This window comes from Sprattus sprattus (genome assembly GCF_963457725.1).
Source record: "Sprattus sprattus genome assembly, chromosome: 13".
Classification (NCBI taxonomy): Eukaryota; Metazoa; Chordata; class Actinopteri; order Clupeiformes; family Clupeidae; genus Sprattus; species Sprattus sprattus.
The window spans coordinates 20305389-20327035 of NC_137911.1; the positions used below are offsets into that span (position 1 = coordinate 20305389).

Here is a 21647-nt window from a genome sequence, read left to right on the forward strand (position 1 = left end):
TGTAGAGAACTAAAACTAAAAATAATGTTACCCTTTCTTTTAGCCTTTTTTTACATGGGAGTAAATTAATGAAGCCAAGTTCAGATGCAGCGAGCTAAACAACCATCTTTCTTTGCAGCAGTCCCAGTTTACCTCACGAGTATATTACACAAAGATTAAAGTTACACAGATAAGATTCATCCTACACATGACTAAATTGAAAGTTACAGTGTGTGTTTTTGCATATTAGCCATTGTGTATGTGAAGTGGAGTCAGCAGACAGACCCACAGACCACCAGAAGCAGCCTACTGTATCGCGCCTCTCTGAAACCCAACACTGTCTGGTTTTGCTCGACAAGATGATTTTTGCGGTTTTGAAACCTGGCTGCTCCTATGTCGCTTGACTGGGTTTTATATAAACTGCTTGCATAGGACAGCAGCTCCATCCTGTCCCAGTGTGCTGTCACTGCAGGGGGGCACAAGGCAGGACCAGCAGAGATCCCTCTCAGCCAACTCCTTGTGGTTTCCTGGTGCCCCCCCTGAAGCCCTTCACTTCCTGCTTTGGTGACTGTCTTTGGTGAGTACAGCATCAGTATGAACACAAGCATGGGTGCATTTCATATTTAGGTCTAGGAATGAACCAGTCGATAACTTGCGGAAAAAATATCCCTTGCAATATAAAATTGTGTTAGTGGTTTAATTAAGAGAGAAAAATGTTTGGTTTAATTTATCCAAGTTTTTGATCTGGTTGATTAACATCTCTTTTTTTCAGAGAACTGTAAAGCCTTTCTTAGCAGGACACTGAACACAGCACAACTAAACACAAATGTTCTCCCAGGAGATTATAGTTTTGTTGAATACCTGTTGGTGGCAAGACGGTGCTTATCTCGATATATGAAATCTCTCAGCCCTGCAGGTGCTTCCTTTTTTGTGGCGAGAGAGGAATGAGTGCGCAGTTTATTGGTGTTTAATGGCCGATGCTCGACGAGCGAGATGAGATGATATCCCCCTCTCCAGAAAATCTGTCTCTGTGCTGCACAACTTGACACACCTGTGTGAATCTCAACGCTTGAGTGCGTGATGGATCCGACCACCGCTGCGCCCTGCAATTGAGACAGCCCCATTACCCGAGTAATGACTGATTCTTTCTCTACCCCGCCATACACATGCGTATCACACGGAGCTTTTTATACCAGCCTAATAGCATACAGCCATTTCTGTGGGAGGTCACGGAGCATTGATCTAGCAATGGAAAAAATGTTAATCGTGTCTGGACATGGCAGTGACTAGATGTTGATACAATTCAACCAGATGTGGACCATTCTAAGCCAATTAGCCTTTAAAATCAGGTTCAGTGCTGGGCATAAGCTGAGTCACTGAAGAAAACTTGATTTTGTTGGAACAAGACTTGACATTATGTGCAGGAGATCTTTGTGTGCATACTGCAAAGAAATGGACATAAAGTCACAAGGCCTTAAATTAACCTTTAATTTGAAAAAAAAAAAAGCATTGCATTTGCATTTTACTCTTAGAATCCTTTTGTCTTTCTGTTACAATTGTTATTTCTTAGGTATAGCAATGATTTTACTTTATCAAAATAGTTTCAGTTAACTCATATGTGGCTTAAGCTTGTCGTTACCTATTGTTAGAAATAATTTATATCCATGTCAAAAATGCAATACATGTTATTCTTAAACAAGAAACATTTGAAACATATTTCTAAATCGCCCATAATGGTAAAACAATGTTCTCCATTATTCCTGCATTCCATTCATATGGACTCTTAGTTTCAGGGTTCCCCATTCATTAGTTTAAATTTTACATAGCAATAAAATGTAATAGAAGGCCTGGAACAGAGATCTTGGAGAAAATAATGCTTTCATCATTGCTTTAAATCTATGAGCCCTTTTGGCTTTCACAAGAATAAATGCATGTTGTCCTGCTTTAAAATAAAGACAAAATTGTGTATTTTAAGTGGAAAAGCTATATCCAGTGTTTGAATTAAACCACCGCTTAAAATAGATTTGCCCTCGAGTTCACTGGTCAGTAAACTAACCAGGAAAGGGTCCACACAAAAGCAGGTAACCTGACATAAACCGCAAATTAACAGGTGTGTACAAAAATGGAACTGCGGAAAAGGCTATTTCTCTGCTCACTGAAAATGTATGGTAGCTCTAGGTTAATAAACCACCCACTAGGTTAAAGAATAGTCCAAAGCTCCTCCATGAGGAAAGTCAATACATGACTCATCCATATTCCGTGGACACAATGCTGATGCATTTGTGTTTTTCATTGATAAGAGGCATAACGGTGTTACATGGTTTGGTAGTAAATAAATGTGTTTTGTAGCACAGATTGCATTCTGTCTACGAAAAAGGTCTGTTCTGACTCCATGTCTGTGATGTAATGGAGTGAAACCCCTTTGGCTTGCACAGTGGTAGACACTTTGTGTGCGTTTGTGTGTATGTGTTTGTGTGTGTTGTTGTTGGTATATGGTGTAGCGAGGTGGGGGCCAAAGGGTTGTCGTGTATATTTATACCTGTAGTTATATCTGTGGGCTATTGCAATGCCAATTGTTTCAAAATCAACGTTGTCCTGCAGGGTATACTCAAAAAGGTCTGACCTACATTTGCAATATATATTTGCAATCGGGGAAGTTTTTAACTGCACAAGAGAGGTGAATGAACTCTGTGTGCAGCAACGCATTGAGCTTCAGCTTCACCCACTGTAACCCACAGCTGTGCGGAAATGACACAGCAGGCCAGTACCGTCACGTCACGCGAGAGGGCACTAGCAGGAAAAAAACACGGCGGCGATCGAGAAACACGGACAATAGTTACCCGTGGACAAAACCACAGGGATAATCACAGCGGACATGTTTAACACGCCTTAAACTATTGCAGAAGGCTGCAGAGAACCGCAGAGGTAAGTTTTAAAACTGTACATAGGCATGTTTACAGCAGAACAGTCGTAAAGGGGTAAATCCGTCGGTGAATGTTTTTCTTGCCGCGTCACGCAATAAGAATTCCTCACTTTAAAGAAATAGCCACGAGAAATTGGGGTTGGACATTGAATAACGGTGTGTGCATAAATGCAATATCAAGCAACAAACAAATCTTTATTTGTACGTGTTAGTGCATAAAGTATTGTAGGGAGAGCTACATCTGCCTCTCAGGTTGTAACGATTCGTGGGTTTGTGGTGGAAGAATGAGGAAGTGGAGTGGACAGGAGTCTGAAAGGCGCGTGTGCAAGACACAGAGTTACAGCGCCGCCCCTGTGCACCCGGCGACACCCCGACCTGTACACACAGATAAACAACATAGACAAATCGAACTTCTTACGGAAAATAAATAGCGTGTCTTAAATGTTGTGGTAAACCATGGCATTCTGTAGTTTTGTTTGACAGAAGTTATGAAGCTATCGAGCTTCCTTCCAACTTTGGAGGTGTTCTTGCAAGAGCACGGGAAGTGTTGTTGTTTACGAATAAACATAGACGAAGGCAGGCAGCCTACAGCATACATGGGTATTCCAAGTACGAGGTTAAATGACAAACCTCAGTTAACTCAGAGTAATGGGTTAAACCTCCTAATAGAGATTTTCTTATTAAAAGGTATTTTAGCAGGTTCCACTTGTTCTGAGTCAAGTTACCCAGGGTTATCACTAAAACACACAATCCCCCCCCCCCCCCCCCCGAAATGTGAGATAGTTGTTACATTATTGTTATTTTAACATCCTTTAATTTATAATCAGGTGACAATTTCTACTCTAAAACAAAGGGGATTGGTTGAACTTTTGAGTTATAAGTCAAACTTACATAATCAGTGAGCATTCTTTTGGTAGTTAACAATTTAAGAGGTGTTGGGAAAATAGCATTCGCAGCTTCTCATTAAGTTAATGAAGCCTAATGTATGAAGATAGCCTAGTATATTATTGTTATTTTGACCCTTCACACAAAGATGATTGGGTTTTGTAATGTTTGAACATACATACCGTAGAACTGTTCAGTATGCATGTTTAGGGCACTGGGTTTTACACAAACAATAACAATAAAAGAATTCATATTTTCAAATACTATGTGACAGTATTGTTGTAAAAGTGTCCTAAATTGTTTTGTCAGGATATGAATGTCATCAAGCATGAGGAAAACGCAGACGGAGACATGCTTGAGAAAGGTAAGACTGAGCTCTCTTGCTTTGGCTTCAATTAATCCTTGCCAACCTTATTGCTTCTGTATGAATGGAGTTGATTGAGCCATTTAGTTTGAGTCCAGTAGAACTCAGATGGTGTGTTTAAAATAATAAATGTCTCATTGTTCCAGGAGGAAGCTCATCAAAAGAAATTAAGACAGAGGAAGATTCAGAAGTTGTACAAGGCTGTCATGAGACCTCAGAAACTGCTGTGGGAAAGTCCCAGGGTGCTGCCGTAGACGGCATCACTAAATGCTCTGAACCACAGCAAGGGTCAGATGATATGAGTATCGACATAGACCAGCCTATCAGCAGAAAGAGGGCCAAACTTGCTAGTGAGGTAAGATGCCAGATGATCAGTCTTGTGCTATAACCTTATGATAATATCTTGGTCATACAACAAAAGGACATTCGATGGTTTATGGCAGTGATACACAAACTGATTTTACTAACACCAAAAACACCAAATCAGATTTACTCAAGTATTTTGCATTCGACCTGCAGCACATATTCTGAACTGAATAGTTAATATGATTGTTTCTATTTTGATTATACCTCATATCTGTGTTTTGTCTCGTCCTCTTTAGGTTGTGGAACATGTGCAAGAGAAGGGATGTGAAGAATCCACAAGGTCACGTCTCCATACCCTTACACCTGACAAGAAGGACGCTACCCAGGAGAAGACCATAGCCTCTTACAGGAAGCCTCTGTACAGCATCTCCCATCGTATTACAGAGAAGAAGGCTGCTTCAAGTCTGGACCAGCATGGACAGCATGAAGCAGGGGTTCGGTTGAACAACATCTTACTCCCTAAGCTCTGCACTTCGGGGCAGAATAACCGATGTGAGCCAAGCCTCACTCAAGGGGGTTCAGGTACTGCTACCCCGACGGACCCAAACCTCTACCCTTTGATCGAGAAAATGTTCTTCATTCTAAACACACTGAACTCTAGCATGACTCAGCTGCACAGCAAAGTGGACTTGCTGTCTCTTGAGGTTACACGCATTAAGAAACAAATCAAACCTTCTGAAATGGCAATGGAGTTCCAGCCCCCACCAGAATATCAGCTAACAAGTGATGAGCTTGCTCAATTGATGGAGCAGACATCTACCGCTGGGGAGCTTGGATGCAGGCTGCTGGTCCAGCTCTTTCCTGAGCTGTTTACAGTCAAGGATTGCATTCATGGCTGCAGTGCCTGTGGCATTGCAGGCAAACGAACTCTTGACTCCCTTCACCTTCAGCTCATACGCAACTATGTGGAAGTCTGCTACCCACTGGTGAAAAACGGTAATGTTTGGCAGAGTGAGTGCCTGCTACAAATAAATGACTTTTTTAATCGTTTCTGGACCCAAAAAGACATGGAAAATGGCCAGCCCGTTGGCAAACAAACTCCTGTTGGCCTGGGTTTTGAGGTGGACCAGAGTGAGCCTTGCCATTTCATCAACGAAGATGGACAGGATGAGAGACTTTCTCTGGAATCCGGTGACAACAGCAATGGTCACCTAAACATGTCAACAGACCTCACATTGGATTCCCAGGAGGTGGGGGAGGATCTTGATGACCTCTCTTCCCCTGATGACTTTGTAATTTTCTTGTTAAATAGACTTTTCCCAGAAATCTTTGAAGAGGGCAAATTGCCTGAGGGTTACAGTGGCTGTAACAGTATTGGGAAGTTACTACTAGACTCTGAAAGACTAGAGATCATTCGTAAGTATATGGAAGCTAATTTTCCTGATATCCCTGAAGACACATGGCTACAGATCTGTATTCAGCGAATGGAAGAAGCACTGGAGGCAATTCCAGGAAATGGAAATGACCTGGACAACATACAGGATGAAAGCTTTGATACAAACCTTCCAGATGATGTTTCGATTGTTAAAGTCAGTGACTTCTGTGATTATGATCGTCCAAATCGCAGGACTAAAAAGTCGTGGTTGGCACCCGTCGATTTTGACACAATGGAGATTCCTCCTACTGATTTTGATGTTTCAGAGGAGTATCTCCTCACAAAAGAGCAGCTTAAAAATAACTATGACTGTAGCTTGTCCATAGGGAACTTTGCTTCCCGCCTGCTTGTCCTTATGTTTCCAGAGTTGTTCACATATGAGAACGCACGGAAGCATTACAACTGTAGCGGTACCTTAGGCAAGAAGCAGCTAGATCCATTTAGGATACGATTGATCCGTCATTATGTTCAGCTGTTGTACCCCCGGGCCAAGAATGATCGAGTGTGGACCCTAGAGTTTGTGGACAAATTAGATGAGCGGTGCAGGCGAAGGGACACAGAGCAGCGTCGCACATACCAACAGCAGCGTAAAGTTTTTGTTCCGAAGTCGGAGGAAGACTTTGTTACTCCCAGCCAAATAAGCCAACTGACCTCTGAGCGCTTGAAAGAAGACTATGAAATGCCACCTCTTCCTCCAGAAAAAAGTAGCAAAGACTTCTGCAAGATCCCACTGGAGGAGCTTGCCGTGCCTCCTCCTGACTTTCCTGTGCCTTCTATGTACCTGCTGTCAGACTCTGAGGTGAGGGAGATCGTCCAGCAGAGTCTCTCAGTAGGGAACTTTGCTGCCCGTTTGCTGGTACGTCTCTTCCCAGAGCTCTTTACCCAGGAGAACCTGCGGCTTCAGTACAATCACTCTGGCGCCTGCAACAAAAAGCAGCTGGACCCTGTCCGCCTTCGCTTGATTCGCCATTATGTAGAAGCCGTGTACCCAGTGGACAAGATGGAGGAGGTTTGGCACTATGAGTGCGTGCCAAGCATCGATGAGCGTTGTAGGCGGCCGAATCGGAAAAAGTGTGACATTCTGAAGAAGGCGAAGAGATCAAGCACTGTGTCATATTCTTAACACCTCTCTGCAATGTGTTGTTTTTTGTATTTCTCACAAACATGTATTATTTGCACAAGTACCTAAGCTAAAGAGTATAGTTAAACTTTTACGAAATGTCCATGGCGAGGACCAAGTATGTAGAGTTAGGCCAAGCTGATGGTCCGTCCTCTTACAGGATGTATTGTAAAAATGTAGCTGCCGCACCAGACATTATAGCTTGTTATCAGGGCTTGAAATTAACGTTCTGATTTGCCTTTCACACTCATTGATTTATTGAAATTGAATAGAGGACTAGCACATCATGTGTCATTGTCAAAAAAAAAAAGAATTAGAAATAGTTAGCAGCAGGAAAGTGCTTGGCATGGTAGTGAATTACCAGCCACTGCTAACTCTTGTGCAGTATTGGTAAGTGGATGTTAATTTCTAGCCCTGTTTGTAATTGAGATCACTATCATTTGGTAGTGAGAGGGTAGTAACTATTTAAACGCCAAAATATTACTGTTGTAATTATAATTTTTTAAATGTTGATAAGCTAATGTAGCCTTAACACAGAAAACATAACAATGTTAACATTAACACTAATGCAACAAAATAGGTCACATACAAGGTTTTAAAAGATGGCAAGAAACTGATTTCTAAGTTAGATGTAGCAGCGTTCAGTACTTGTCTTTGTAACAAAGATGTCATGTCCTAAAATGGTAAATCTGTATTTAACTACTGCAACAGGTGGTCACTCTATTTTTAAATAAATAAGCAAAATTACAATGTAAAATTAAAGATGTTATTTTATTCCATCTCCTGAAAGTATCATTTAAATGTCTTCTTTCACTGAAAGGCTGCCTATTTTCTGACATTTAAAGAGGGCTAGTAATGTTTTGGTGATTTTGTAGCATCATAGGCCAGGGAATATAGTGATACACAGGTGTAAGATCAAAATCCTTTATAATCTGCTGCCTCTATTAACCTCAAGATATAGAGTATCTGGATTTTGTGTATCAAATATCAGTGAAGTACTCAATATACCTTGACATATGGCTGGATGTTTCCAATGAAGAGGGATGAATATCACTGTAAAGATTTTAAGCTTTTAAAACACCTGCTGTTCAAAGTAACTTCTGTTTTTTGTTTGTTTTTAGTGGTTAATACATTTGCACAAAGTAGAGACTTTTCAACATTACTTACAGCAGCCTTCCCTGTGGATGTAACTGATAAACATACAAACACAGTCATAATCATAACTTCAATTACTTTGCAATTTTGTTTTATTCTGGTTAAGTGCTTCACATTCATGATCATTAAACCACAGCATCCCTGCTGAATGATCATTGGGAGAGAGCACCAGCTCTCTAGATATTTGTCTAATAATCATACAACTCCAACCCAAACCAAATACTCCCTTCTCTACTAAAATGTGCACTACTAAGTGTTGTATTAGTGATAAAAGAAAATACATCAACAGATTTTTGTGTATTATTGGAAAAGGAAATGTTCAAAGTATCCCAAGGGGAAGTAAAGAAAACCACTGTGCAGGTCAGACTTAACGCTGGATTGTATGTGTACAATTATGACCGGTCAGTTCATTGTAACATAATAAGTGGGGTTTTCATAATATGAAATCATAACCAAAACCGCTCAACCTTTTCATAGAAAATGGAGTCACACTGATACAAAAAAAGCACTTAACAAGAGTGTTTGACACAACTACCAAAGAGCCACAAGCTCTTATTTTAAAAATCCTTCAACACTGCAGCATCAAACAAGTTCTTTAGTCCAGTTATATTTTCAAAAATACCATCACTCTCTGTAAACATCTTTCTTAGGTAGATGCAGGCTTTTCCAGGTTCTTAAAATGACTTTATACTTTTCAGCATCCCTTGTTTCTCCTATTACTTTCTTGAAGATGACTCTCTTTAGGTTCACAGTGTCCATGTCTTTGTCCTCGCCCAGTATGATGTCCAGAGTGTCTCCTACCTTTACCTGCGGGAGAAATCTTAGATAAGTAAAGTTTTCCTGCAGATTGATGCAAGGACATTAAGTAACCATCTTTCTTCAGTCTAATCAGTCAGTGGAATTACTATAGATGGACGTTTTAGACTTATTGTCATTATTTATTTTCACAGCAAACATAGGCTTAAACAGTGCGTCCATTATGAAAGAGCTCCCATGCACACCAATGCCATTTACAATAGCATGAAGGTCCAGAGGGTCACCTACAGCTTTGCTCTTCTTGATTAGTTTCAGTCCATTCAATCGCAGTCTGCTTCCATAAAAGGCATCCTCCACTTTGCTGAAAGAGAAAAAAAAATAGAATAGATACAGTATTCACTGTTCCAAACTCCAGAAAATTGGCCAGGTGGGATGGTACAGAGTATGGATGTTGTGCCAGTACATGTAAATAGCCTATACTTTTGAATTTTACCACTTCCAAAATCACTTACTTCCGTGCCATGTCGAGGCCAGCTTTCAAGATGAGGTCATAGCGAAGGGACTGCACATACTTCTCTGTGTCTTTGTAGTCTTTTGGTAGCCCTGGATCATCTTGGAGTTCATCCTCATAGTCACTATCATCCTCCTCCTCTTCCTCTTCCTCCTCTTGCACTGTTCTTTGGCTTCCTTTCTTTTTAGTGGTTTTGTACCTAGCTTGATGTACGGACCAACCTGAGGGAGAATCCCTTACTGTTGGCAACGCTTGTGTCCTCAGTGTCATGGGTCCGACGGAGCCCCAAAGCTGACGTGCATGTAACGTTCGGGGACACCAAGAGCTCCACGCAGGTCCATGACCAGTGGAAAGCAGCTGAATTGAGTTTAGGCGACCAAGCTGTCTGAGTGTCAGGGCGGGCAACAGACCCTGCATTGTGTCGCCACAAGCTACAGTCGGAGACAAACAAGGTTACAAATAAAAACATTAAATATTTAGATTTCTTCAATATAATTACACTCAAACATTGTTTTTATCGTGGTGAGTATTAATGTTACTAGCTAAAATGTACTGCTAATAAACACAAATGGACACAAATTGAACCTTAATCAAAGTCAAGAAGCAAACATTCGTTTCCAACTTGCGTTAGCTATAGTTGAAGTTAGTAGCGTTATGATGTTCAAGTTCACTGTTCATGTGCGCTTTACAGGGGCACTGTTTATCAATTAAGTTATACAAGACAAGAAGCTCCATTCCATGATTGGAGTATATCATTATGTTATGCTACCACGCAGTCTACAAAGAATTCAATACAGCGTTGGTACAGTAAATGATGGCAAACTAGAAGCCTAACTGTTGCATAGCTTAAATTATAAGATATTAGCAAACCTCTGCAGCTAACAGCGTCACCCCTCTTATATTCTGACAGCAATGGAAAGGATTTGTAACTGCGAGTACACTTCAAACAACTCATAGGGCTCGAAATTCTACGTTTAAGGCTAATGAACTCCTTAATTAAACCATTACATTACCTAAAGCTAGCTTGACTTGCAACAACCACCTCTCTGTCTGTTGCCTGTGCTCTTTCACCTTGTCAATAACAACACAGGCAAGACTACGTTCTCTGACGATGAGGATATCATCTCAACGATTTCGCCCCCTATGGCCTGGAAGTATGCACTACTTCTGTAAATGCCGCAGGGGGGCGCCGTTGCAATGAGTTTGCACTGTGTTTTAATTGTTTTAATTGGCAGAGAGGGAGAGGAGGGAAAGGGCCATCGCCACGCAGTTACAGAGTTCAACACTCAACACAAATGTATTTCAGCTTGACTTTTTTTTCCAACAGCTGGTCACATCCTGTTATGTGCGTTATGCTCTTTGCCTAAATAAAAAAAAAAAGTCTGTTAAGTGTGTCTGGCACCGCGTTCCTCAAACCGGATTGGCTCATCGTTACACGTGCCCCCGACTACCAGCCTTAAATTTGCACCCTCAACCTGTTTCTTTTCATTTGCGTACCATTTCAAACCTCGTATGCCGTTTAACCGACATTATAATAATGTCATACTTGTGCGGATGTTTTATTTATTGCCTCTTAATTTTAATACTTGGGGTTGAGGGGACATACAATCTTAATGGATACAAGCCACAACAGCTGTCATCGGACCGACCTTACGCGCGAGCCTATCGACAGAATTTCTTACACAATGTGCAAGCGCAACAAGCGGGAGGTATGATTACACTTTATTAAAATGTATCATTATTTATTAATTACTTTTCTAAACTGCTGTCATCGACACACCTGAATGGCAAATGTGAATGTGTCTGTCATCTTGACAGATATATCTATTTATATAGGATATATCAAAGTGACCTACCATTGCAATAGCCTATATTTTATTTTCTGGGCAAAGTAACATCATTCTACCCCTTTGTTTTACATGATTCATACAATACAGAACTTTAAAATGTAATTAGGCTACCTGAATTGTGTAAAATGATTCTGTGCCAAAAGGTTTACTCAGGGATTAGAGGTTCAATGAGTTTAAGTAGCTCATGATGAAAACAATCAAACAAACAACTGTTATGTTGAAAAGAAAATCCATTTCTAAGTCTTAAACTGTTGCTGATGGTCAAGTATACCCTCCAGCTAGCATTACATATAGTCAGTGTTGCCAAAGGAAGTGTGCAGGCTCCTTTTTCGACAGTTACTGATTTAGAGACCTCTTCGAGGGCCAGCTGCACAACCATCACGTCATCTCATGCTTTTGCTTACTGCTACAGATAAAGGCTAACTCTTTCTCTTTCTCATGTAACATGAACATCATCTCACTGTGCTGTCCACAGACAAAATATCCATCTCTCTACTGCTTCTCCTCTTTATTCTGTTGACCTATGGTGGTCCATAGCACATGGCAATAACTATAGGTTTTATGGCTACCATCATTATCACAAGCCTGCGCGGATGTGGCCCCCATTCGCGTACCGCCAGCCCACAGCTTCTCCTCCAGCGCCTGCTCAGCCAGTCAGTACCCAAAGCAGCACAACCTCACCCATCAAATGGGCTGCCACATCAGGTAGAAGATTCTCCAGTCAACCCTGGCTTTCCGATCTCTATGCCCATTTGTATGGGCTGCTGCATGAGAGCCCTTGCAAGCCATGATCTGTCCTTCTCCTCACTCTTTCCTTTACAGGTGATTTCACTAATCTTCTTAATCTTCACTAATCTCTTGGAAAACTAATTTGTTATGCAATTTATTTGTGATGCAATTCATATACACGTTTATTACTTGATCACACCTCTGTAGTACTGCAGGCATGAGTGGTATATTCTGTATTGTTAAAAAGTTTGTTGATTTTTGTACTCAATTTAAAGCGTTTTCAGTTTTCGAATCAAACAGATGACAATCCTTGTCTGATGAAATATACTGCCAATCTCTACTCCTCATTCTATTGACAGACAAAAAGGCTCAATTTACGGATTTTAATATTTAGTTTTTTCCCCTCCATGACACTGCTAATCACTGTTGATTTCATCTCTTTATAGATCTCTGATACCATAATATACAGCCGCGGAAAAAAAATAAGAGACCACTTCAAAATTATCAGTTTCTCTGGTTTTACTATTTATTGGTATGTGTTAAAGTAAAATGTACATTTCAGTTTTATTCTATAACCTACTGGCAACATTCCTACCAAATTTCAAATAAAAATATTGTCATTTAGATCATTTATTTGCAGAAAAATGACAATTGGTAAAAATAGCTAAATTGATGCAGTGTCTTCAGATCTCGAATAATGCAAAGAAAACAAGCTCATATTCATTTTTAAACTACACAAATGCTTACACTTAGAAAGAGTTCAGAAATCAATATTTGGTGGAATAACCTTGATTTAAAATCACAACTTTCATGTGTCTTGGCATGCTCTCCACCAGTCTTTCACATTGCCGTTGGGTGACTTTATGCTACTCCTGGCGCAAGAATTCAAGCAGCTCTGCTTCTTTTCATGGCTTGTGACCATCCATCTTCCTCTTGATCACATTTCAGAGGTTTTTTTATGGGATTCAGGTCTCGAAATTGGGCTGGCAATGACAGGGTCCTGATCTGGTGGTACTCCATCCACACCTTTACTGGCCTGGCTGTGTGGCATGGAGCATTGCCCTGCTGGAAAAAACACTTTTCAGAGTTGGGGAACATTGTCAGAGCAAAAGGAAGCAAGTTTTTCTTCCGGGACAACGTTGTACTTTGCCTGGCTGAGGTTTGTAAAAGACCATAAGGATTGAAAAAGCGGACTGGAGGTTCTTCTAAGTTCGTCTTCTCTGATGAGTCCGATTTCACAGTAGGTGCAAGACTCTCTGGCTTGTAGGCCTCTCCAGGTCTCCGTCTAACCATCAGACGACCATGTGTTGGGCAAAGCTGAAAATTGGACTCATCAGAGAAGACGAACTAGAAAACCCTCCAGTCCGCTTTTTTCAATCCTTATGGTCTTTTACAAACCTCAGCCAGGCAAAGTACAACGTTGTCCCGGAAGAAAAACTTGCTTCCTTTAGCTCTGACAATGTTCCCCAACTCTGAGAAATGTTTTTTCCAGCAGGGCAATGCTCCATGCCACACAGCCAGGCCAGTAAAGGTGTGGATGGAGTACCACCAGATCAGGACCCTGTCATGGCCAGCCCAATTTCGAGACCTGAATCCCATCAAAAACCTCTGAAATGTGATCAAGAGGAAGATGGATGGTCACAAGCCATGAAAAGAAGCCGAGCTGCTTGAATTCTTGCGCCAAGAGTAGCATAAAGTCACCCAACGGCAATGTGAAAGACTGGTGGAGAGCATGCCAAGACACATGAAAGTTGTGATTTTAAATCAAGGTTTTTCCACCAAATATTGATTTCTGAACTCTTCCTAAGTGTAAGCATTAGTATTGTGTAGTTTAAAAATGAATATGAGCTTGTTTTCTTTGCATTATTCGAGATCTGAAGACACTGCATCTTTTTTGCTATTTTGACCAATTGTCATTTTCTGCAAATAAATGATCTAAATGACAATATTTTTATTTGAAATTTGGTAGGAATGTTGCCAGTAGGTTATAGAATAAAACAAAAATGTACATTTTACTTTAACACATACCAATAAATAGTAAAACCAGAGAAACTGATAATTTTGAAGTGGTCTCTTAATTTTTTCCGCGGCTGTATGTCATAATATTTGGCTGTTTAAAGACTTCATCCTCTTTTTCAAATGTAGCCAGTTATTCATTTGACTATTTTACCATAATTAAGAATACTGACTGAAAAAAAAATCAACATCCGGCTGCCGTAGAGTTTGTAGAGTTAGTATTCATTGTCATCACCACTGTATCATTTTTACTTTGTGTCCTGTAGCACCGATGGAGATGTGCAAGAGTCGCCCACTGGACCTGGTCTTCATCATAGACAGCTCACGCAGCGTGCGCCCTGCTGAGTTTGAGAAAGTAAAGATCTTTCTGTCAGACATGGTGGACACGCTTGAGATTGGCTCTGATGCCACCCGGGTGGCGGTGGTCAATTATGCCAGCACAGTGAAAATCGAATTCCTGCTAAAGACCTACTTCAACAAAAGCGACCTGAAACAAGCACTGGCACGCATCGACCCACTTGCCACTGGCACAATGACTGGCTTAGCCATCAAGACGGCCATGAATGAGGCCTTCACTGAAGAGTCTGGGGCGCGGGCCATCTCAAAAAACATAGCCAAGGTGGGCATCATTCTCACTGATGGGCGGCCCCAGGACACAGTGGAAGAGGTGTCAGCATCAGTTCGTGCTTCTGGGGTTGAGGTCTATGCTGTGGGCGTGGACAGAGCGGACATGGCGTCTCTGCGTCTCATGGCCAGTCAGCCTCTTGATGACCATGTGTTTTATGTGGAGTCCTTTGGCGTCATCGAGAAGCTTACCTCCAAGTTCAGGGAGACTCTATGTGGTAAGACCACTTTGTCAGAACTGCCTGTCCTCTGTCCCTACTTGCATTTTCCTAAGAATGTTGGAATTAACATGGATACAAATCATAACTTAAAATGATTCCTAATTTGTAATGTTAATTAGTTACATGTCTATTAACCAAATTCAACAGAACAATTGAAAATTGTAACATTTGTGATTACAAATCTCACCCAATCACCAATGCTAGGATAATACTTATTTGCAGGCTTGGACCGCTGCGCCCTTGGACATGACTGCCAACACATATGTGTCAGCAAAAATGCCTCATACTCCTGCAAGTGTCGGGAGGGATACATCTTGAATGAAGACAAGAAAACATGTTCACGTAAGGATAATCTATTAGATCTTCAGAATTTCTGACTAAATACTAACATGAACAGTTGGAATTACGTTGTTTTGGTGACATAATGTTCACATACAGCCCTTTTATTTCAAACCAAAATACTATTCCATCCTGACAACGAGACATGGTTGATAAACTAACAAAATCTTTTGTGACCTTATGTTTTAATGACATATACAGTACTTGCTACTTTAAGCAAGCTATTCTGTCTGGTTCTGCCCTGGATTCACCTCAATGTGAATCTTTTGTTACTTTCTTGAGGAAAGGTTTGAGAAGGTAATAGTTAAGATGTCTGATGCAGTTTTGCCTATTGACCTTGTATTGACCTGTGGTGGCTTCATAAGCACCAGTTTTTGTGAAACGTAAACACTGGTTATATGACCCTGCTTGGTTACAGCAATGGAGATCAACTGTGTTCCTGGAGAGCCATGCCCACCTTCATGTGTGAAAGTCCGCGGCTCACTGAAGTGCACATGTCCAGAGGGATATGCCTTGAGTGACGACGATGAAACATGCTTACGTAAGAGCCCTCTATCATGGTGGATAGAGAAGGCATCACAATGCAACCAGATGTTAAGTTCAACAAGACTTAACATCAGCATGTTTGAAAGGGTTGCAGTCAACTCTCTGCTTCGGTAGAAACATTATGAATCCCTCACAGTTCAATAGTGTTTTACCTATAACACTCTGATTGACAGTTGAGACTTAATCCACCAAAGGAAACATGCATTCATTCTGCAGAAAGGGGGTTCAGAGACTGTGGCTGTTACCTGTTTTTACAGAATTGTCATACATGCTGAGAGATAAATTCTAATGCACTCACTGAGAGCTGTATCTGAATAAGCCTCTTTTAGATTTTGTTAATTGATAAAAACAGGTCAGGAACTAAGAACGCTGATTATTCAGATTTTAAGCAGTAAGACTTTTTACTTTGCACACATTAACAGTGCTGCTAGTACTTTTAGGCAAGTTATAGGTGAACTGTTAAACTTGTATGGTCTGTGAACTTTCTAAAGCTCCACCAAAAAACGATAGTAATTGTTACATACTCCGTTTGAATAGCTAGGCAGAATGTGATAGACTTGTAGAGATGCCTCTTCAGGAACCCTGGTATCCACATGTGCAAAAGTACACAGGTTACCTGTATATGTTCCAGTGTTAAGTTATTTTACATTCATATTTGAATTCAAAGGAAATTAATGTAATAGGGTGCAGAGGGTTCACTGTGATGTGATGCCTGTTCTCATTTTTGGCATACAGAAATCATTATCAAATTGGTGAGATGTATTTTCCTTGAAAACACTAGTTGTGTGATCCCGCTTGTTTGTAGCAATGGACAACAACTGTGTTCCTGGACAGCCATGCCCACCTACATGTGTGATAGTCGACGGCACACTGAAGTGCACATGTCCAGAGGGATATGCCTTGAGTGACGATGATGAAACATGCTTACGTAAGAGCCCTCTATCATGGTGGATAGAGAAGGCATCTACATCTGCTCACGAAAGCTTAAATAGCTAAATGGATGCATTCATAACTTCAGCTGGATGAGTGGATAGTGCACAACTTCATATTTGTGTGTGTGGTATGGATATCATGTCCTGAATAATGCCATTAATGACACAATCATTCATAGCATCTAATCAAAATGTTTAAAGGCAGTTGGATATTTTGGGCAATTTGAGTGGAAGTTACACTAACATTGCAAGTGAGAAATATGAAAAGGAAGATGTTGCTACTAGTCAACTTACCATTCTTTTCATTAACCCAATTACTGCTACTTCAAGCAGTATTGCATGACTATATAAACTACATCTAAAATAGCCGTTCGTTAGTCTTACCTGCTTATGCAAGATACACTTTTTTGGCTTTTTGTGGATCCCCCTTATTGGTTTGAAAAGAGAAAAGAGAGGTATTACTGTTTGATGCTACAAGTGGTACTGATAAGTGGCCTCTGGAGTTTGTAATTGGTGATGGCTGTGGTTATAACGATCCTGTCCTTACAGTAGATGTTTTTTAGAACATCCACATAATAGTTATATGCTTTTCTATGCTGTTATAGTGTGCTCTTGCTTGTTTACAGCAATGGATGACACCTGTAAGCCTGGACAGCCATGCCTGCCTGCATGTGTGACTGTTGATGGGTCACTGAAGTGCACATGTCCAAGAGGCTATGCATTGAGTGACGACAGCGAAACATGCTTACGTAAGAGCCCTCTATCCTGATGGATAGAGAAGGCATCACATTGCAAACAGATGTTCTGTTTTAAGACACTCAGCATCTGTATGTGTGTTCTGCCATAGCTAACAGAAAATGGTTGTATCACTAATTTATGAACTGAACTTTGGAAGCAACGCCTGTTTAGAAATAATATGTGTTCTTCAAGGATTAGCTGACAGAAAACCGCTATTCTGAGAGACATTACAAATATGAGCTGCACTCAAAATGAACATTTGAGATGCATGGGGTTCAGTGTGCTTTGATGCTTATCCTCCTTTCTCTGGTATAATTTTGGGGAAAGCATTCACCATGTTGGTTAAATGCTTTTCCATGCAGTCATTTCTCTGTCATCCTGCTTGTTTTCAGCAGTGGAGAACAACTGTGTTCCTGGACAGCCATGTCCGCCTGTATGTGTGACTGTCAATGGCTCACTGAAGTGCACATGTCCAGATGGGTATGCCTTGAGTGATGACAACACGTGCTTATGTAAGAGCCCTCTATTATGCCTGTGTAAGATAGAGATGGCATTGCATTGCCAATGCAAACAGATGTTAGGTTTATACAAACTTAACATCAGATTTCAACTTGTTGTATCCAACGAGAAGACACATTTTTTTCTGAAATATCAGTGCGCTACTGACTGATTAATATTCTAAAGGCTGCACCATGCACATGTTTTACCGGTAGTTTGTGTGAAACCAAATGGTATTGTCTGCAGAGATGTATTGCAGATGTGTGAATCTTCTGTTCATTTGCTAACCTTAATATGTTGCTACATCACATTGCAGTCTAAATTGATGACAGGATAATTTAGTAAGCCACCTGGTCACAACATCTCAAATAGACCAAGTTGCAATGTATATCATAAGTAATTCGGAAGATGTTTCAAGGGAATTTTGTGATCTGTGGTTATAGCTTACCTTGTAAGCTTTCCACTACATGACTTTTGAAAAACACTGCCAGTCAGTGTTAGAACCAAGCTTAATCTTTGTCAGCTGTAAATGATAAAGGTATTTAATCATAGGCCTACTTGCTATGTGGCAAACGTTATTGAATGGGCTACGCGTACCGTTCATAGCCTTATTTAGTCTTGAAGCCCTTTGATTTAAAATGCAAAATGTGTCATGTGAACATTGTTTCTGTCATACTAAATATTTAGTTGTATTTTATATGTAAACATTGTATGTATGTATGTATGTATGTATGTATGTATATATATATATATATATATATATATATATATATATATATATATATATATATATACTGTATATACTGTATATATTTACAGTGTCATTGTATTATGTAGTTTTATGTTTTATATGTAGTTTCTATGTAGTTGTAATTATGTCATCTATACACGAGATAGTGAAGGGAGAAAACAGTACGTTGACTGCCTCACTATCTCAAGACTCATGGCTCATTGGTATGGCAGTTAGAGCACATACCCAGGTTTAGTCTTTCTGACCAAGCTAGATCACTGTAGATGCATCCACTCGATTGGTGAAATGCTTTTTCATCCAATACTGGCTATTCACAGCAATGGAGAACAACTGTGTTCCTGGACAGCCATGCCCACCTACATGTGTGATCGTCCGCGGCTCACTGAAGTGCACATGTCCAGAGGGATATGCCTTGAGTGACGACGATGAAACATGCTTACGTAAGAGCCCTCTATCATGGTGGATAGAGAAGGCATCACAATGCAAATAGATGTTCTGTTTGAAGAAAACTGTACATCTGCATGTGACGGCTTCAGTAACAAGCCATTCTCAAGCTAACTAATATTAATATAGCTACCAAAAAAATTATGTATTGTACAGATAGACATGCATTTTTTCAAGCCTTTTACTGGCCTTACTAATGTAGCTTGGATGTCATGAGAAGTGATTTTTTTAAGTGTATTACACAATTTGAACAGATTAGCTATTATGTATCCCTGTGTTGAGGTTACAGGATTAAATGTAAGCTCATGTGATCTATAGAGGGCAACGCTACTTGATGCACTGAAGAGTTAAGCCATCTCTGCACTTACCTGGTCTGACTCACTTCTGCTTTTGCATGCAATGTTCAGTATTGTAATCTCACTCATTTTCAGCGATGAACCAAAAATGTAACCCTGGAGAGGAATGCCCACCTATGTGTGTCATCATCAACGGTTCACTACAGTGCACATGTCCAGAGGGATATGCCTTGAGTGATGACAAAAGAACATGCTCACGTAAGAGCCCTCTATCATGGAAACGATGGATAGAGATGCCGTCACAGTGCAGATAGATGTTTAAGGATCTTTAAACAGATTTTCTTCAAAACAATATCTGCATGTGATTGTAATGGCTAGTGCAATAATGAAGCAGGTTTTTCTTCTGTCAATCAGCTTGGGCAGAAAACAGATTTGGCTTTGTGTAATATCTTTAGCATCTTTAAGCATTACTCAATTCAGTTATAGACTTTTGCTCAGTGCTTTAAATGATTGGTGCATTAGTGGAGCTTGTGTCAATCTAAGGGTAGGAGTGCATGGAACTCACTTTGGTCTCTTTGGTCTTGTCATCAGGGACTGCAAAAGTGTTTGCGTTGTATGTTGTATGTTTTGTGTCATTGTTTGACCCAAACCTAATCAAGTCGGGCACCAGTGTTATCCATACCAGACTCACTAGCTCTCAGTGCTAAATGGATCATCCATCTTATGGTATAACTCCCTATGACAGAACAAGCTGTGGCTTATGTTTTGCAGAGGTGCCTTACTGGGTCAAGTGCCAGACCATTGCCAGCAAATGTAATGTGGGACAACATGAAATAATTGTTTACGGCAATAGGTTATGTGTCTGTGTTTTAATTTGAAATGACTAAAGGTATGATTGTGGTTGTCTGTTTATACATGCACAGGTATGAGTGTGCAATCTATGCTTTGTTAACCAGTTACTTGAATAATTGAATTGACTAAATCATCATAAACTAAACAATTAATATGCTGTACGCCTGCCAGAAAATATGACTGTCCTTCTAATAATCATGATCTTCTCTTAACAGATTCTTGTATGTAATACCAAGGGGATGGATATTTCCCACTTATTTAGCTTGCTGCTTCAAATTGGCAAAGACAACACTGACGAGCTTCTCTGACACACTCAACAAACAACCACTAATATTACAATATCATAGGGGACTTCTGTTGAATTGTTTGTGTGTCCTCACAGTGCATGAATCTCCCTTTTCAGAGGAAGCACGAGGCACCTTGATTGAGGATCCATGTATGTGTGAGGCTCAGATTGCCTTCCAGAAGAAGGTTCAAGCGACAATTCAAGACCTTACCAACAAACATATCCTTCAAATTTGATAGTTGGAGCTTAGTCAAATTTATGATTGATGATAATTGGTGAATTCATTTGTTGGCATATTTGAATACGTTACAATGCAATAACACAAGAAATGGAAATGTATATATTGGGAAAGGGGATTTACACTTCAACAGTAGCCTACTCGCCATTGAGGATAGATCACTTAACTTAAAAAGGTATCTTTAAATTGCCATTATCTCTCTCACACAGTAAAAATTACCAGATAGAAAGTAAGTGCCATTTTATACAAGGCATCACTACACATTTACGTGCCAGAAAGCAAGAGGCGTGAATGACTGCCGAATTTATCACACTAAAACATTGTACCTTGACTGCTTTTACTAGCTGATGTCACTCGGAAACTCCAAGATTTCCAAGACCTGCGATGATTCCAAAGATTGGCCAGAGATCATTTGCTGGACAAATACTATAATTTTGCATTTCCTGTTTAGCATCTTCCATATGTAACCAACAATATAGTTTACCAAGCTTAGACTTTTTACATGCCATGCATTATTTCACAATGTGTGTGTTCTATAAAACAACAGGGGCAAGATTGTCAATATTAAAAGATGTAAATCTGAAAAACATGCAATTTGCCCATTGTGTCATTAATATGTTGGAAACGCCTCTGTTTGAATTTCCCCATTATTTTTGTATACATTTTGTTTAAAAAAAGATTTAAATATTATGTATAACCTTAAGAAGGTTTTAAATTAAGATGAATAAAGTTGTCTTTGAAATATCTGTGTAAAGTTTAAATATATTATGCTCTATTTTGAATATTTGTGAAGATGTGGATTGAAAATAAATGTTTTGGCCTACTTCCATATTGTTGTGTTTAGGCACTTTTT

General features: G+C 40.1%; 3 protein-coding genes across 4 annotated transcripts; 2 read left to right on the top strand and 1 right to left on the bottom strand.

The window, feature by feature from the left end:
* Nucleotides 1-2778: 2778 nt before the first annotated feature.
* Nucleotides 2779-7744, top strand: bend3 (BEN domain containing 3). The gene is made up of 4 exons (XM_080849910.1): nt 2779-2904; nt 4097-4151; nt 4298-4506; nt 4754-7744. The coding sequence occupies exons 2-4, from the start codon at nt 4100-4102 to the stop codon at nt 7013-7015; spliced, it is 2523 nt and encodes an 840-aa protein (XP_080706036.1). The 5' UTR covers nt 2779-2904; nt 4097-4099; the 3' UTR covers nt 7016-7744.
* A 497-nt stretch (nt 7745-8241) lies between these two features.
* mtres1 (mitochondrial transcription rescue factor 1) lies at nt 8242-10511 on the bottom strand. 2 transcript variants are annotated; one of them, XM_080850727.1, is made up of 4 exons: nt 10448-10511; nt 9436-9865; nt 9212-9284; nt 8242-8974 (listed from the first exon to the last, which is right to left on the bottom strand). In XM_080850727.1, the coding sequence occupies exons 2-4, from the start codon at nt 9849-9851 to the stop codon at nt 8792-8794; spliced, it is 672 nt and encodes a 223-aa protein (XP_080706853.1). In that variant the 5' UTR covers nt 9852-9865; nt 10448-10511; the 3' UTR covers nt 8242-8791. The 2 variants fall into 2 exon arrangements, with proteins under 2 accessions (XP_080706853.1, XP_080706852.1); XM_080850726.1 differs by lacking the exon at nt 10448-10511 and adding an exon at nt 10305-10430.
* Nucleotides 10512-10971: 460 nt separating this feature from the next.
* Nucleotides 10972-21182, top strand: matn3b (matrilin 3b; the record flags this gene model as incomplete). The annotated part of the gene is made up of 6 exons (XM_080850617.1): nt 10972-11143; nt 11822-11989; nt 14296-14871; nt 15097-15216; nt 20674-20775; nt 21139-21182. 6 exons carry the CDS (start codon nt 10972-10974, stop codon nt 21180-21182), a joined length of 1182 nt encoding a protein of 393 aa, XP_080706743.1.
* Nucleotides 21183-21647: the final 465 nt, after the last annotated feature.

What these genes read in the sequence shown, in the direction of transcription:
- bend3 (XM_080849910.1), top strand. Translation starts at nt 4,100, where the DNA reads ATGAATGTCATCAAGCATGAGGAAAACGCAGACGGAGACATGCTTGAG. An exon ending in CGGAGACATGCTTGAGAAAG is followed by an intron (nt 4,152 to 4,297) that starts GTAAGACTGAGC and finishes TCATTGTTCCAG; the next exon opens with GAGGAAGCTCATCAAAAGAA. An exon ending in GGGCCAAACTTGCTAGTGAG is followed by an intron (nt 4,507 to 4,753) that starts GTAAGATGCCAG and finishes CGTCCTCTTTAG; the next exon opens with GTTGTGGAACATGTGCAAGA.
- mtres1 (XM_080850726.1), bottom strand. Translation starts at nt 10,389, where the DNA reads ATGAGTTGTTTGAAGTGTACTCGCAGTTACAAATCCTTTCCATTGCTG. An exon ending in TGACGCTGTTAGCTGCAGAG is followed by an intron (nt 9,866 to 10,304) that starts GTTTGCTAATAT and finishes CTCCGACTGTAG; the next exon opens with CTTGTGGCGACACAATGCAG. An exon ending in TAATCAAGAAGAGCAAAGCT is followed by an intron (nt 8,975 to 9,211) that starts GTAGGTGACCCT and finishes TTTCTCCCGCAG; the next exon opens with GTAAAGGTAGGAGACACTCT.